This window comes from Euleptes europaea, chromosome 1 (genome assembly GCF_029931775.1).
Source record: "Euleptes europaea isolate rEulEur1 chromosome 1, rEulEur1.hap1, whole genome shotgun sequence".
Classification (NCBI taxonomy): Eukaryota; Metazoa; Chordata; class Lepidosauria; order Squamata; family Sphaerodactylidae; genus Euleptes; species Euleptes europaea.
This window is the reverse complement of record NC_079312.1, coordinates 52,320,309-52,335,955: the sequence shown is the minus strand read 5'-3', so window position 1 is coordinate 52,335,955 and position 15,647 is coordinate 52,320,309. Positions and strand designations below refer to the sequence as shown.

Sequence of the window (15,647 nt, the reverse complement as noted above, 5' to 3'; positions counted from 1 at the left end):
GGCCTCCGCTGGAGACAACTGTTTACATAAGCATGTTTATATAAACAAAATATGAAACAACTGCTATAAATGCTGAAGGGGATGGCATTGAGCAAGAGGGAGAGAGAGGAACAGAGAGTGATCCTATCAGTATGGAGGGCCCTTATTTTAGGCCAGGAATTGGCAGGAAGGACACCGAAATGGATTTTTCTTAAAGAACTCCTTTGTTTGTCCTTGGCCAAAATGTCTGCACCTTTCCTTCATGCAGAAGATATTAACTGAACAAGACAGAGCTCAGAAAACAAACAAACAATGTGCTTTTCATAGATTGGTCCCAAAGCACTTTATAGAACCAACTGGCCTTCTTCCTCACTGACAAGTGATCGGCCAGCCGCCGAGAGACTGAATCGGCTGTCTCGAGAAGCCAAACTTCTGTGATACGGCTTAACAGGCTTAAACCAAAACTGCCTTCGCCTGAGAGAGCTCTGTTGGATCCAGCAAAAGAGTTCATGGAAGGAGTGGGTAGAATGGATCTTTCCCTGCCTTCCCGTTCCTCCAAATACGCTGCCGTTTGTCCCGAAACGCCACTCGATGAGTGGGACAGCCTTGCAAACAGAAAACATCACAGAACAGGGAGCTGCAGCAAGGGCGAGGAAGCCAAGTAAAATCTCCCCGTCCCTTCTCTCTCAACGTGAGCCATGAGCAGAAAAGAGAAGTCGAGGGGATGTTATCCAGTGCTGCCCTGCTGAGGTAGCAGCACCTTGCCCTATGGTGCATTTTGCTGATTAGGTTCTCCCAATCTTCAGGAGTTTTGGAATAAAGAACAGGTTGCTTAGGGATGGTGGGGAAAGGGCCACTCTATCAACCCCCTCGCACGAACTCTTCCACTGGATCCAACCCCTTACTTCCAACATCAGAGACAAGGCAAAGGGATCTAGCCTCAATCTCTGAATTCATGAAAAACTAAGCTACTCTGGAATCTCTGTGTTGTCCATCTTCAACACAGGGGTTTATGTCTTTCAGGGGGCACTTATAAATGTGGCCTAGGAAGTATTTTGGCATCCTGGGGGCAAGGGGGGGAGAAGTTACATGTCTTTGAACAATTAAACCTGGCTTGATGTGGGCCTGGCAGGCCACCCAGGGTTCAAATGGAACACAAATGTGGTCTGACTAGGCCATGGCCAAAATAACAGGGAAACAATTTTGAGCAGAACTCAAGGTGGTTTGGTCACTGGAGTCTGGCTGAAGGAGGTGTTGTGAGGAGGAGAATAAGAGTTGGTTTTTGTATGCCGACTTTCTCTATCACTTAAGGAAGACTCAAACTGGCTTACAATCACCTTACCTTCCCCTCCCCACAACAGACACCCTGTGAGGTAGGTGGGGCTGAGAGAGCTCTAAGAGAGCTGTGACTAGCCCAAGGTAGCCCAGCTGGCTTCATGCGTAGGAGTGGGGAAACCAACCCAGTTCACCAGATTAGCATCCACCACTCATATGGAGGAGTGGAGAATCAAACCAGTTCTCCAGATTAGAGTCCTCCACTCCAAACCATCGCTCTTAACCACTACACCATGCTGGCCCTCAGAGGAATCGGAAAAAGGAACCTGGAGGTCCCAGGCATTCCACTTGACTGTTCTCAGTCTGTGCCCTTTCCACTTGTGGAGCGGGTTGGGAGAATCTTCCCAGCAAGACAAACACCAACGGTCACTTACCAAATGAAAAGGAAGTTTTCTAAGCACTATGCCTGTATATTTATAGGATTCTCCTCCGCTGCGCAGAAACTGCTCTGTGATTCCAAGCGCTAAAAGGTTCTGAGATATTTAGTGTTCTAGACACTGAACCAGTCCATAATAATTTTCTAAGTAAAGCGTCTCTTCTGACAAGAACCGTGTATATTCTTGCAACAAGCCCGTGTTCAGCCTGTATAAATTAACATCCCTTTTGATTCACTACTAGAGAGATCTTAGAGTTGGCTTTAGCCTATCCAAAGGATACACTTTAGAGATCCCCGGAGGAGTTTCCTTAGTTAGGCTATGAAGTAAAAACCTAGAAATATTGAAGAGCGTTTCAGGTAAATGGAAACTGAAGGGTTCTTCCTGCAGTGTTTTAAAAAGGGGAGAAAAGATAGGTTAAGCCAAATCAGAATGTACAGAATTAAAACATTTGCTCATTTCTATCTTGCCTGACAAGGCTTTCATTTAGTCAGACAGCAACACCACCCGGACAGTCCCTATGATTAGATTTGAACTCGACACAGATGAAAAAAGAGGCCGCAAAGATAAGCTATTCAAAGGAGAATCCTTCATCAGCCTCTCTATGAGAGCAGATGCCTAACACCTAGTGGCCCTGTGACACGCATTACATCAGCTAACGGCCTCCTGCATGGTCCAAAGAACACAGAGTGAGCTAATTTGGAAGTGCCGCATGAACATCTTACAGTGTATCTGTGGATGGAGTGGTAGACATGATAAAGCTCTGCCAAGTGCTGGAAGTGGTGAAACTTCTGCAGCATTTCAGTCTTCTGCTGCTGGTCCTCTAAGGAAAGAAAGGCAGTGTATCAGTACAAAAGCTCTGATCAGTCGCCAGCTAACAATTAGAGACTAACGCAAGAAAGTTTGCAGACCATCCTAGTCACGGGCATTAACAATGCTGGGAAACCAGCACTGCTAGACAAACGTGCCTCCAAATATAGCTCATGTGGTGGTCTGATGATCTTCACATGTGATTCTATGCTTTAAGAGCAGGAAAATTAAGAAGATGAATGACAGTGATGAATAATCTTAAACACAGCCAAGGATTAAAGCATTTGCCTTCCATCTCTGGAAACTCGGTCCTCAGCTGCAGAAGTTACAATCAGACCAGATTTCCCACGTGTACATTTAGACCTCAGGAGTAAATAGGAGTAATTTATAATTCCACAGCCCAATCCGACTGAGTGGTGCCGAGTCCTCAATAAGCATGCATAGCTTTGATTCAATGCACAGACCAATATTTTAGGCACATTGGCCCTTGTGCTGTGTCATGTAATAAAAAGCCCTTGCTAGAAAGCATCTTAATTTTGTTCTTACTAAACGGATGTTTTTGGTGATGGGAAGAGCAGATTTGGACCCAGGTTCAAACCTCAGTTCAGCTACAGATTAAGAAAGTGGACCTTGGCCAATGGCTCTCTCCTACCAGCGAGGTGTAGTGGTTAAGAATGTTGGTTTGGAGCAGTGGAGTCTGATCTGGAGAACTGGGTTTGACTCCCCATTCCTCCACATGAGCGGCGGAAGGCTAATCTGGTGAACTGGATTTGTTTCCCCACTCCTACACTTGAAGCCAGCTTGGTGACCTTGGGCAAGTCATTCTCTCTCAGCCTAACCTACCTCACAGGGTTTCTGTTGTGGGGAGGGGAAGGGAAGGCAATTGTAAGCCGGTTTGATTCTCCCTTGAGTGGCAGAGAAAGTCGGCATATAAAAACCAACTCTTCTTCTTCTTCTAAACACCTCTGTGCTACAGGACCAATAATGATCTATTTCATAAGATTATTATGAGTATGAATGAATAGAAATGATTGACATGTACAGGCTGCAGTCCTAAATATACTCCCGTAGTGGCCTTGGTAGGATTTACTTTGCTTAGGATCATAGCTTTAAACCCCAGTCCTAGCTATGTCTAGGACTGGGGTTTAAAGCTATGATCCTAAGCAAAGCTAACTGCACATGGAGGCCTTTGAAACACCCGAATGATGCTTAACAGCGCCAACTATCAGTTATTATGAATGGACTCCGAGATCCCTTCTCTGACAGAGGAGACTAACAATGCAATCTTCTGCAGAATTCCTCCAGTCTAAGCCCAATGATATCAATAGATCTAGTCTGGGAAAACTTTCTACCAAGTCACAGTTTCGAAGTATGCCCAGTAGGGCCTAGAGTCATGACTTGGCTTCCTCAAATATAACGATACTACAGATTAGAGCCCAGTAGCACCTTAGAGCCCAAGAAGAGCTTTCGAGAGCCAAAGCTCCCTTCATCAGATACCTCTCGAAAGCTTATACCTCAAAAATATTGCTGCTCTCTAAGGTGCTACTGGACTTGAATCCAGCTATTCTACTGCAGAACAACCCGGCTACCCTCTGAAACAATCTTCATGGAAAGCATCAGATTCAGCAGAATTCATGCTTAACATTTCTTCCCTCTGAATGCCATGCACAGTTACAAGTAGCAGCTGTGAACTTTTGTGCTCCAGCCACTGGTTCAGTGGCATGCTGATAAATGAGGTACACCAGAGGGGTTCAAGCTGAATTGCTGAGAGCCTTTCTAAGGAAAGAACTATACTTCAGGTACCATAATCTCAAATGACGACAAAATGACCACTGTGGGTGGTTGCAGAGAGCCAACAAATGGAGGGGGAACAGAAGAATCAGGGCCTCAGCACACTTTAAAGTCCCAAAGGAAGAATCCCAACAGAGCAAAACACCCAGGATGGATTGAGGACTGTCAGAAAAAGGGTTTATAATGAAATAACTGAACATATGAAACTACCCTACACACAGCTCATCTAGTTAATATTGCCCGCTCAGGTTGGCAGCAGCTCTTAAGGGTCTCAGAAAGAGAAAGGTTTTTTTCCCAACTCTTGCTATCCAAGATCTTTTAACTGGACATACCAAGGACTGCACCTGGGACCTTCTGCATACCAAGCTGATGTTCTACCACTGTCAAGACTGCTGGGCATAGGCCTTCATTAAATCAAAACACATACAACATGTAGCCTGGGAAGACCTCCCTCCTAATTTTGAGGTGCACAAGGGGTTACAGAAGATGTCTAGTAGACATCATGTGACCTCAAGTTAATAACAAGACAAATGCTTGTCAGTTATTCTTAACCAGACATAAAGCAATAATAACAGAAATACTGGGATTACAGTATAACAAAGAATAGAACCTTGTGCACCATGATTTACAAAGAGATTTGTTAGATGTTCTGCCTTCATGCATGAACAGGTCACCTGTAAACATGCTTGCTTTCCCTTACCTTGAGCTATATCTAAACACTGCATGGACAGCATCCAGTAATAATACGCTGCATCATTGAATCGGCTTTCTACCACAGCATTGTGAGTTAATTGTTCCAACACTTTTACAGCTTCAGATTGTCTGCCAGCCTTGTGGAATGCTTGAAAGGGGGCCAAAACAAAGAAGATTTTACAGAGTTATTAAACCAATTAACTTGATTAGAATTAAGAACAGGTCCTGCAACCAAACAAAGAGACAGATGAAAGGGATTGCATCCTGACATTCTTCAACATGACTGCAGGGGAGGGGAGTTTAATGTAACGGAAGAAAAATCAGAAAAGATAGTTTGTGGCTTTTGTAGTACTTCAAGCTTCTTAAATGCATATCTGAAGGACCATCTTGCCCCGTATGCCCTGGGGTGCCAAATGTGGCTTTCAAGCTGCCACCTGCCAGCTGTTCACCCACTTAGTGTGGCCCACCTGGCATCAACCACAGCCTGTCTTTTTCCACCAAATGCTTAGGGCTGTTTAGCTTGGATGGAAGGCTGTTCAGGGGAGACATGATAGAGGTATATAAAATTATGCATGGTATGGAGAGAATGGACAGGGAGAAGCTTTTCTCCCTCTCTCCAATACTAGAGCACGGGGTCATCTGCTGAAGCTGGAGGGTGAGAGATTCAAAACAGATAAAAGGAAGTATTTCTTTACACAATGCATAGTTAAATTGTGGAACTCCCTGCCCCAGGGTGTGGTGATAGCTGCCAACTTGGAAGGCCTTAAGAGGGAAGTGGACATGTTCATGGAGGATAGGGCTATCCATGGCTACTAGTCAAAATAGATATTAGTCATGATGCATACCTATTATATTTGGGGCTGTGGAACACAGGCAGGATAATGCTGCTGACTTATGGTGACCCCATAGAGTTTTCAAGGCAAGACATGTTCAGAGGTGGTTTGCCATTGACTGCCTCTGCGGTGTGACCCTGGACTTCTTTGGTGGTCTCCCATCAAAATACTAACCAGGGCCAACCCCTCTTAGCTTCCAAGATCAGCTAGCCTAGGCTATCCAGGTCAGGGCTGAGGAGAGGACTCCTGACAGAGCAACAGAGTTCATATGTTTCACTGATATACTAAAAAGGTGTGAGTGCTAAGAACAATGCCCCTTGACTGCAAAAAGTAACAACCTGCTTCCATCTGGGTACCTATTATCTTACCACCACCACCCCACCCCAATAATATCAGTACAATCCTAAACAGAGTTATGACCATAAGGCCTATTGAACTCAATGGACTTAGAAGAGTGTAACTCTGCTTAGAATTATATTGTGTGTCAGTAGGGCCCGTTTAGGTTCTTCCGATGCTTTTACAGAATAATTACATCCAAATAAAAATGTTCAGTGCTCAATTTTTTTGTTTCTAGGAAGTGACCAATAGTGACCACGAGTGCTATCATCATCACAGACACCACTACCCCAACCCACTTTGTGCAATCCTACCTTTTTGGGCCTCTTCAAATCTATCATTCTCTGCCAGCCACTGAGCATATGGAACATAAACATCATCCTTAAATTCAGGATGCTTTTCACACAACGCAAAAGCCTGAAATACAGAATAAACTCATTCATAACATACTGCAAAATACACCAGTTACCACAGTGCTTTTCACATTCACAGGTAAACGTGACGGAAGATATCCAAAATAATGAAATTAAGAGGCCCTGGATTAAGACCCAACTCAGATATCACCAAGAACGACTGCATTTGTCAGAGTACATTTGTGATGTTCCCAGGTAACCCCTAAAGGTAAAGCTGTGCACAGTTTTATTTGGGAGGAACTCCTACTGAACACTGTGAGGACCTGGTCCCCTCCTCCAGCCAAGACCCCTAAGGTAGTAGGGTTCCCTTCTTATTTTCAACTCAGTTGTTTTAATAGGCACCCCCTTTTAACAGTGCCGGGGATCTGAAACCTGAGGTCTCGATAAGGCACCTGGGTTGAGCCATGACATTGGAAATTCCCAGGAATGAAGAGGAAGGGTGTTGCTGCAAGGAACGTATAAGTGCAATCTCTCCCAGTACAGTGGAACATCGGTCTCAATAACAAAAGACTTCTCAACACTGGAGACATCACCCAGTATCCTGACATACCCCCAAGGTATCTGCCCTGCTGAAGGATGTTGCTATTTAATTAACCAACTCCTGGTGGTTCTTCAAAAACAAATCGGACTGTGAAGAGCTCCAGAAGGATCTCTGCATACTGGAAGAATGGGCATTAAAATGGCAAATGAGATTCAATGTGAGTAAGTGTAAAGTGATGCATATTGGGACAAAAAATCCCAGCTTCACATATACACTGATGAGATCTGTGCTGGCAGCGACAGACCAAGAAAGGGATCTTGGGGTGGTAGTGGATAGCTCAATGAAGTTGTCAACCCAGTGTACGGCTGTTGTAAAAAAGGCAAATTCCATGCCGGCTATAATTAGTCGAGGAATAGAGAATAAAACTGCTGATATCATACTGCCCTTGTACAAGTCTATGGTGAGACCACACTTGGAATACTGTGTACAGTTCTGGTCACCACACCTAAAAAAGGATATTACAGAGCTTGAGAAAATGCAGAAAAGAGCAACCAAAATGATTAGGGGACTAGAGCAACTGTCCTATGGGGAGCGGTTAAGACGCTTAGGGCTGTTTAGCTTGGAAAGAAGGCGGCTGAGGGGAGACATGATAGAGATCTATAAAATTATGCATGGTTTGGAGAGAGTGGACAGGGAGAAGTTTTTCTCCCTCTCCCATAATACTAGAACATGGGGTCATCTGCTAAAGCTAGAGGCTAAGAGATTCAAAACAGATAAAAGGAAGTATTTTTTCACACCACGCATAGTTAAATTGTGGAACTCCCTGCCCCAGGATGTGGTGATGGCTGCCAGCTTGGAGGGCTTTAAGAGGGGGGTGGACATATTCATGGAGGAGAGGGGTATTCATGGCTGTTAGTTAGAATGGATATTAGTCATGCTGCATACCTATTCTCTCTAGTATCAGAGGAGCATGCCTATTATTTTGGGTGCGGTGGAACCCAGGCAGGATGGTCCTGCTGCACTTGTCTTGTTAGTGGCTTCCTAGAGGCACCTGGTTGGCCACTGTGTGAACAGACTGCTGGACTTGATGGGCCTTGGTCTGATCCAGCAGGGCCTTTCTTATGTTCTTATGTTCTTTTTTTTACTCAATCAAGAAGGGCACTCAGGTCATTAATTTGCCTTCCACCCTTGTTTCAGGAGCTATCTTGCCTCACCCAGACTTTTGTGTCCATAGAGATCTAGCTGGCTTCAACCTAATTAAAGGACGTTAACCATGCTGCCTCACCCAGGCTCCTTGTGCCCATGCAAATTTGGCTCACAAAGTATTTCCCCCAATTTTCCCTACTGAAGTTTGATGGCAGTTAACTTTAAACCAGCCAGTGAGATTTGAACTTTTCTTGACCTAATTTAAAGTCAGAATGGTCAAACCCCCACCTACCTTGGGGTCCCTTTTGTTCATAAAAGAAGGGGTTCTATGAAAAAAACGCACATGAAAAAAGCCCACATGAAAATTGCCCACAAAAAAAACCCATGGTCATACTGTAAATGCACACAAGAAAAAAGCCCACACAGAAAGAAGCCCACACAGAAAAATACTCAAAGTAGAAAAATTTCCGTATTCACAATATGTTTGGACCTTTTCAGCCCCTGTAGTTTTTGGAGAATTGCTGAAGTGTGTGTAGTTTCCTGTTCTTGTGTTCTGAGACAACAATGACACTCTCATTTGTGTGGAGTGCGGAGATATACAACATAAATGTCTCTTGATCGGGCTGACTCAGTTTCAGGTAGCCGGCTCAAGATTGACTCAGCCTTCCATCCTTCTGAGGTCGGTAAAATGAGTACCCAGCTTGCTGGGGGTAAAGGGGAGATGACTGGGGAAGGCCCTGGCAAACCACCCCCATAAACACAGTCTGCCTAGAAAATGTCGGGATGTGACATCACCCCATGGGTCAAGAATGACCCGGTGCTTGCACAGGGGACCTTTACCTTTATGGGCCTGTGGAGGCCAGGTCTACCCAGTGGTTGCAATAGGTAGACCTGGCCTCTGAGGGGGGGGAACCCAAGTCCCCCTTCAGAGGCCAGGTTACCCATTGGCTTTCTTGGTGGTAGACCTGGCCTCCACAGGCCTATAGAAGCCAATGGGTAGACCTGGATTCCCGATGGGACTCAGCCGGAGGCCAGGTCTACCAAGAGGCTTTTATGGCGGTAGACCAGGCCTCCAGATGAGGACTCCGGACGGGGGGCAGGGGAATGGCAGGGAGGTGTGCCAGAGGCCTACTTCAGCTTTAGCCTCAAGTCAAGTCTGAGTTGCACAGGCACACTACTGACTTGCACAATTATTACACAACTATTTTATTGCTGTTTCTTTTAAATGTACATTATGAGTTTTGTTATTTATTTTTTGTAGTGCAAACAGTGGAGTTTTCAAGAAGCCAGAAGAACAATAAAGTGAAATAGTTTTATTTTCATGTCAAATAATCACTGTAAAGGAATAAAGTATATAGTTGAATAACAAATAAGAGACTTTTACATAAGTGTGAATAAAATTAATGGGAAATGTAAGAATTAAAAATGAATAATTATCAGGTATTATCATACCAGAACAAATAGTGTTTTTCATGATTTGGAAATAAAATATGGTTCTCTCTGCTCTAATTATTTTTATATTAAGTAATTGTTAATGTTAATAGTTGTAAAAGTTATGTTATGGTTGTAATTTTTAAAAAACAAAATAAATAAACAATATTAAGTATTTAAATGTGAGTATTTTTCTGTGTGGGCTTTTCCCCATGTGGGCTTTCTTCTGTGTGGGCTTTCTTCCGTGTGGGCTTTTTTCTTGTGCACATTTATGACCGTGGGTTTTTTTTTCTGTGAGCAATTTTCATGTGGGCATTTTTCATATGCGTTTTTTTCTGGTTACCAAAAGAAGGACCTCCAGGCCCAGAAAATTGTTCCTCAGACCTCCTGCCCAGATTTCTGCTGGTCAGAACTCTGGTTTCCTTCCGAGAACCCCTGCCGCACTCCGCAGCCTTTTCCTCTTTGCTTTGCTGGCTCCTAGCTCTGCTCCTTGGATCTCCACTGTAACTACCCCCAGACCTCTCCAGGCCTCAAGCCCCAGATTTAAGGTTGCATGTCCCTTTCCTACAACTTCCCAATTTCCTCCTGTCCCCCTTTTATAAAGTGTGCTGTGTGTGCATGTGTGATTTATTAGGGAATCAGTTCTCAAGTGCCTAGTGTAGGTTCTTTTACATTTTTATTTCTTTTTATTTTATTTTGTATAAAGGTAAAGGTAGTCCCCTGCGTAAGCACTGGGTCATTACTGATCCAATAAAGTTATCTGTTTGCGTTTACAATTACACACACTCTCTCTTTCATCATAATTTTATTTTGGGGTATCCCTACTGAGATCCACCCTGGTATACAGAGACTACCAGGTCTCGCATTATTCCTTTCTGGAACCCCTTTAAAGCTAATTTCTCCTTTTCTGGGTCCAGTTTGGGAAACAACACACAACTTATTTCTAAGTCAACATGCATAGGATGATTTTGTAAAGTTTCAGGGTATTTCTCTAAGGTTACTGTCCTATTTCTGTGATTTTCTTTAGAAACTTAGTGCATTTATAACAATGATCACCAAGCTGGCCAACCATGTTAAGCTGAACTCTACCAGCCACCATGGGCTCTCAACTATTATTCTGCCTCAGGCAATATTTTTTTTTGGCCCTGACACAAAGTGAGCCGTATCATGTCTAGCACAGTGATGTCACAGCTCAGCATAGGTGAGGACTGACCAGAAAAAAAAAATCAGCAGAGTATCTGCTCTGTGGCTCAGACTGCAATTAAAGATTTCCTCAGGTGGCAGCCTTCCCATTCGGCTGGGCCATTTGTTCCCAGGACCCTAAAGTGAGAAAAGCTGCTCTTAAAATATACTTCAGCATATTCAAAAACATATTGTTTCATTATAATTTCTTTTAGCTGAAGGCTAAATGAGTATCGACAGGCGGGAATGATAGATGGGCTTCCTTGCAGAAAGCCCCACTTACCTCATCCCACTGTTGGGTCTCCACGTGGAGCTGTATCAAGGCCTTCAGGTCACCAATCTTCATGTAGGTTTCTGCAGCGTAGCCATGATTGAGTAGCTTTTTGAAATAGTGGGCACATTTTGTCAGCAGCTCACGCTCCGCTTTATCTAGCTTCCGGGCAATATCGATTAACCTAAATACAAAACCCAAGGGAAAAAAATCCACACTCATTGATCTACATTCCCTTTGAATTCTTGTTGTACCTTTAAAACAAAACAAAAAATGATACAGCCATCAGGCAAACATCTATGCGAGCACTTGAGCGCGTTTATTTATATTTGTGCTCCAGCAGCCTCCTGCCAAGCCACAAACTTGCCTGTTTATGAGAGGGCTGCTGGAGTATAACAGTAAAACGAAAGCTCCCAGCTGTATCAGTGCAGCCTTCCAATGTGTGTGCTAGAGTCTTGCTAGGTGGATTTCACAGTCAACATGGAGAGACAGCGTGGCATAGTACTGAACTACAATCAGGGAGACTGGGCTCAAATTCCCATTTTGCCAGTCTCTCTCTCTCTCTCTCTCTCTCTCTCTCAGACTCACAGGATTGTTGTGCTGGTAAAGAAGAAGAAGAACAGTTGGTTTTTGTATGCCGACTTTCTCTACCACTTAAGGAAGAATTAAACCGGCTTACAATCACCTTCCCCTCGCCACCTCACAATAGTCACCCTGTGAGGTAGGTGGGCTGAGAGAGTGTGGCTAGCCCAAGATCACCCAGCTGACTTCATGTGCAGGAGTGAGGAATCAAACCCAGTTCTCCAGATTAGATTCCGCCACCCTTAACCACTACGCCACAAGCCTTCTGCTTGTACAAACAGATGTTTGGATCTATCCCAGCCTTCTGGGCATTTAAGTTATACCAGGGGACAAGGGCCATAATTTACAGCTGTCTTCCACTGTGGATTTGTACAACATGTAGCACAACTGAACCTAGATTCAATTTTGGGGTCTCAATTTAAAATACAAAACAGTACTACCCGAATAACACTAGAAACGCAGGACCAGCAACCCTGCGACATGCATGTTGAACAGACTACTCAGCACAAGACCATTTTGCTTGGCACACAGGGCTGGTTCTACCCCTAAGGGACTGAGGTGACCCCCTGAGGGTCTGGCAATGCCACCGGAGCTAAGCTTGCTCCCAGTGTGTCTGATGAACCACAACCGTGGTCTTTCCCCTGCCTTTTTGTTTGTTGGCCCACCAACATTTTCACAGGTAGATGTTGTGGGGGTTTTGGCACTCAGGCCTACCCCATGACACACAGCTTAAAAGTTTCAGTCTCAGTGTTCTTCTCTATTCCTACAACAGGGATTTTTGTAACAGGAGCAGTCCACAGTCACCACTGTCGACTGAAAGCAAACCACAGTTCCTAAGAAGGTCTCATAGCAGGCAAGACTTACATGTCCACCCAGCCATGATCGCCACTGATTTCTATGGCCTTCAGGTGCTCGCCTGCAGTAATGTACATTTCCACGGCTGCTTTGGGTTCATTGATGTTCTTGGCCCAGTCTGCTTGTTTTGTGATCAGCATCTTGGTATCTTTGGGGTCTCCAGAGCCAAGGAAATCCTGAGGAAGTGGCAAAAGATTACTTTCTGCCTTATGCTGTCTGTAGCAATCACCGTAACAGAGGCCAATTCTAAATAAACATTTCCCTAACAAATCACATTATTCTCAGAACTAAATTGCGGTTTACATCACATTACGAGTAAGAGACAATAAAAGCCGAAATAGTTGACTTAACCAGATTTATGAATGGTATTACAAAATACACAGAAGTAAGGACTCTCATAGACTGAACTTTACAGCATTCGTCTGAGGAAAAGCCAAATCTGAAATTTTGCGGTTGCATGCTGGCCAGGGAAATTTCATAATTTGCCTACTTCCGGTGGCGCACCAAAAACAATTTCTGCAAATAAGCTTCAATACATGTGACAGTTTCCTCTGTAGAGGTACAGAACTCTGTAGAGTCTAGCCTCACAATTTTAAATCCCTACAGTAAAAGCTTTTACTTTTGAAATCTGATCCCAAGACATGTAGCACAAGGAATGACTTCATATTTTCCTTCTTCAATGGTGCTTAAACGAAAGGAAGAGTTGGAAACAAATATTCAACAAATGAAGCACAACATTTTATTGACCTTCTTCCACCTAAAGTCAGAGTAGTTCTGTAGAAAGAAGTTGGATCCTATGCTCTGTTCCTCTTGTGGTAAGTGGCACTTGCATTTGTATGAGATTTTTGCCAATCCCTCTCTCCCATTGCAGACTCCCCCACTGCTGTTCTTGAGGATCCATCGACTTCTACAAGAAGGATTTTAAGGAACACAGCAGACTGCAGTGGGAAGGGGGGAAAGTGCCATTCTGCAAGCACAGTGCATAGGATCAAACCTAGAATGCTGGATTCTGATGGGGAAGATCTCTCCTCAACCACAGTTTCACTGAGAGACCAGGACATGGACTTTCCTCCCAACTTCAGTTACCATCTTTAAAAGGGTAACCAGAATGGTCTAAAGCAGCGGTTCTCAACCTGTGGGTCGCGACCCCTTTGGGGGTCTAACGACCCTTTCACAGGGGCCGCCTAAGACCAGGGGTCGGCAAACCGCTCTTTGGCCCCTTGAGTGTAGGCACGCACGGGGGTGTCAGTCGACTCGAGACGAATGCCGGTCGAGACGGGGGGGGGACAAGACGAATACCAGCACGGCAGTACCGAAAGGTTTCTGAAAGGGGGCGGGAGAGAGTCTGCATAGGAGGTGCTAGCGTGTCGAAGGAGCAACAGTGTGCTGCTGATGCTGGCGGGCCTGCTTTGGGGAGCGCCAGAGCTGGAGCCGCGATGAACCGCCTGCGGCTCTGGCGCCTCCCTCTCCCAGCGCGCTCCCCCCTCCACCGGCCAGCTGATGGGCGGGCTGTTTGGCCTCTCCCCGGGGACCCGGCTGGCTGGCCAGCCTGGGGGCCGGGGAACGTTGCGGCCGCTGCAGCGCCCTGTCAGCCGGGCGTGGTCCGCCCGGGCCGGTTCTCCTGCTCGCCAGCTGACGAGCGGGCCTGTCGGCGGTTGTGGGGGCTTCTGGCCGGCCCCCACAGCTGCTGGGAGGAGGCTCTAGCCGGCTGCCATTCGCTGCCTCTCCCGACTGCTCTCCCGGTGAGTGGAGGCTCGAGGGCTCTTCCCTCTTCCCCTGCCTGGGGCGCTGGGGTCGGTCCTGGGCCCGGGAGCCCAGGCAGGAGGGCGACTCGGGACAGGGGGTTACTGGCCATTTATGAATGGGAGGTTTTGCCTTGGATTTGCCACTCAGATGCACATTTTCCCCATCCAGATTCTCAAAACTGAACAATAAGCCCCCCTGCAGAGTTTTGAGAATGCAGATGGGGAAAATGTGCATCTAGAGAGCAGCAAATCCAAGGCAAAACCTCCCGTGCATGAATGGTTGTTAAAAGGCGTTGAGGAAAGGGGGGGATGAATGATCCAAGTCAGCGTGTGTATTATTAAGTTTATTAAGTTAATAAACAGTGTACCTATAAAATTACAGGTATGAAGTAGCAACTAAAATAATTTTATGGCTCGGGGTCACCACAACATGAGGAACTGTATTAAAGGGTCGCGGCATTAGGAAGGTTGAGAACCACTGGTCTAAAGTCACAAGGTTATTATAAAGACAGAAACCATAAAGCAAACAAAGTGCTTTTGACTCTAACACAGATGTAGGCCACTAGATCTAAACTTTCAGTATCATTCGACATATCTATGGCAGGTTGGTGAGACCCACTGGCAGGGTAGGTTCCAGGCGACCCACTGCACTAATTCACACCCATTGGCATGGAAAAGTTCCATGTCGATCTAACTGTACTATCCCAGACATCTTATACACAAAAATATCCGCTGTTATGTACAAGCACAGGAGAGCGAGACAGATCGGCAGATTAGTTTGGGTGTGTGTGGTTGTTTTTTTTTTAAGTAAAAGAATGTTGCTGCTCAGCATGCAACATACTAAGGATAGGACACAACTTGCTTGTAGATCTCATATTCATGGAGAATAGGTCCATCAGTAGCTATCAGCTATGACAGTTAAATGGACTGCATGTTCATGGTGACATACAAGTTGCTGGGGGGAAGACAGGGTGGGCTCCGGCCTCTTTGCTGAGGGCCTTCCAAGGTGTCTAGTGTGACTATTCGATCCAGTATGGCAATCCTTGTGTCGGTTGTGACAGTGTCGCCCGACCAACCAAGGATTTATCTTCAATGCAGCAGATGGGGGTAATGCCACTATGCAAGGAAAAATCAACCAGATGGTACGTAGAACCAAAGCATAGGTCTTTAGAGAAAGTCGCAGCTTAGTAGAGATGAGCAACTTGTAGGGGGGACAACACTGGGGGGGGGGGAGGAACATTGTAAAGGAGTGCATGCAATATAATTGATAGAAAAGTGTTAGAATGACAATGGCGTCTGACGCAAAACATGTTGCTCAGCCTTTAGTGTTGTCTATGCACAAGCAAGGCTTGCCAAGTTGGGTCAGGCCTATCCCCCTACTTGCCTTGTA

General features: G+C 45.3%; 1 protein-coding gene across 1 annotated transcript in view; it reads right to left on the bottom strand.

The window, feature by feature from the left end:
* The window catches only part of IFT122 (intraflagellar transport 122), an 84,826-nt gene that overhangs the window by 9,290 nt on the left and 59,889 nt on the right, over positions 1 to 15,647 (bottom strand). The window contains exons 18-23 of the mRNA XM_056855839.1: positions 12,522 to 12,688; positions 11,088 to 11,259; positions 6,466 to 6,568; positions 4,990 to 5,130; positions 2,414 to 2,511; positions 1,972 to 2,072 (exon numbers count right to left, since the gene is read on the bottom strand). Coding sequence (XP_056711817.1) covers positions 1,972 to 2,072; positions 2,414 to 2,511; positions 4,990 to 5,130; positions 6,466 to 6,568; positions 11,088 to 11,259; positions 12,522 to 12,688 — 782 coding nt within the window. The remainder of the gene's footprint in view (positions 1 to 1,971; positions 2,073 to 2,413; positions 2,512 to 4,989; positions 5,131 to 6,465; positions 6,569 to 11,087; positions 11,260 to 12,521; positions 12,689 to 15,647) is intronic.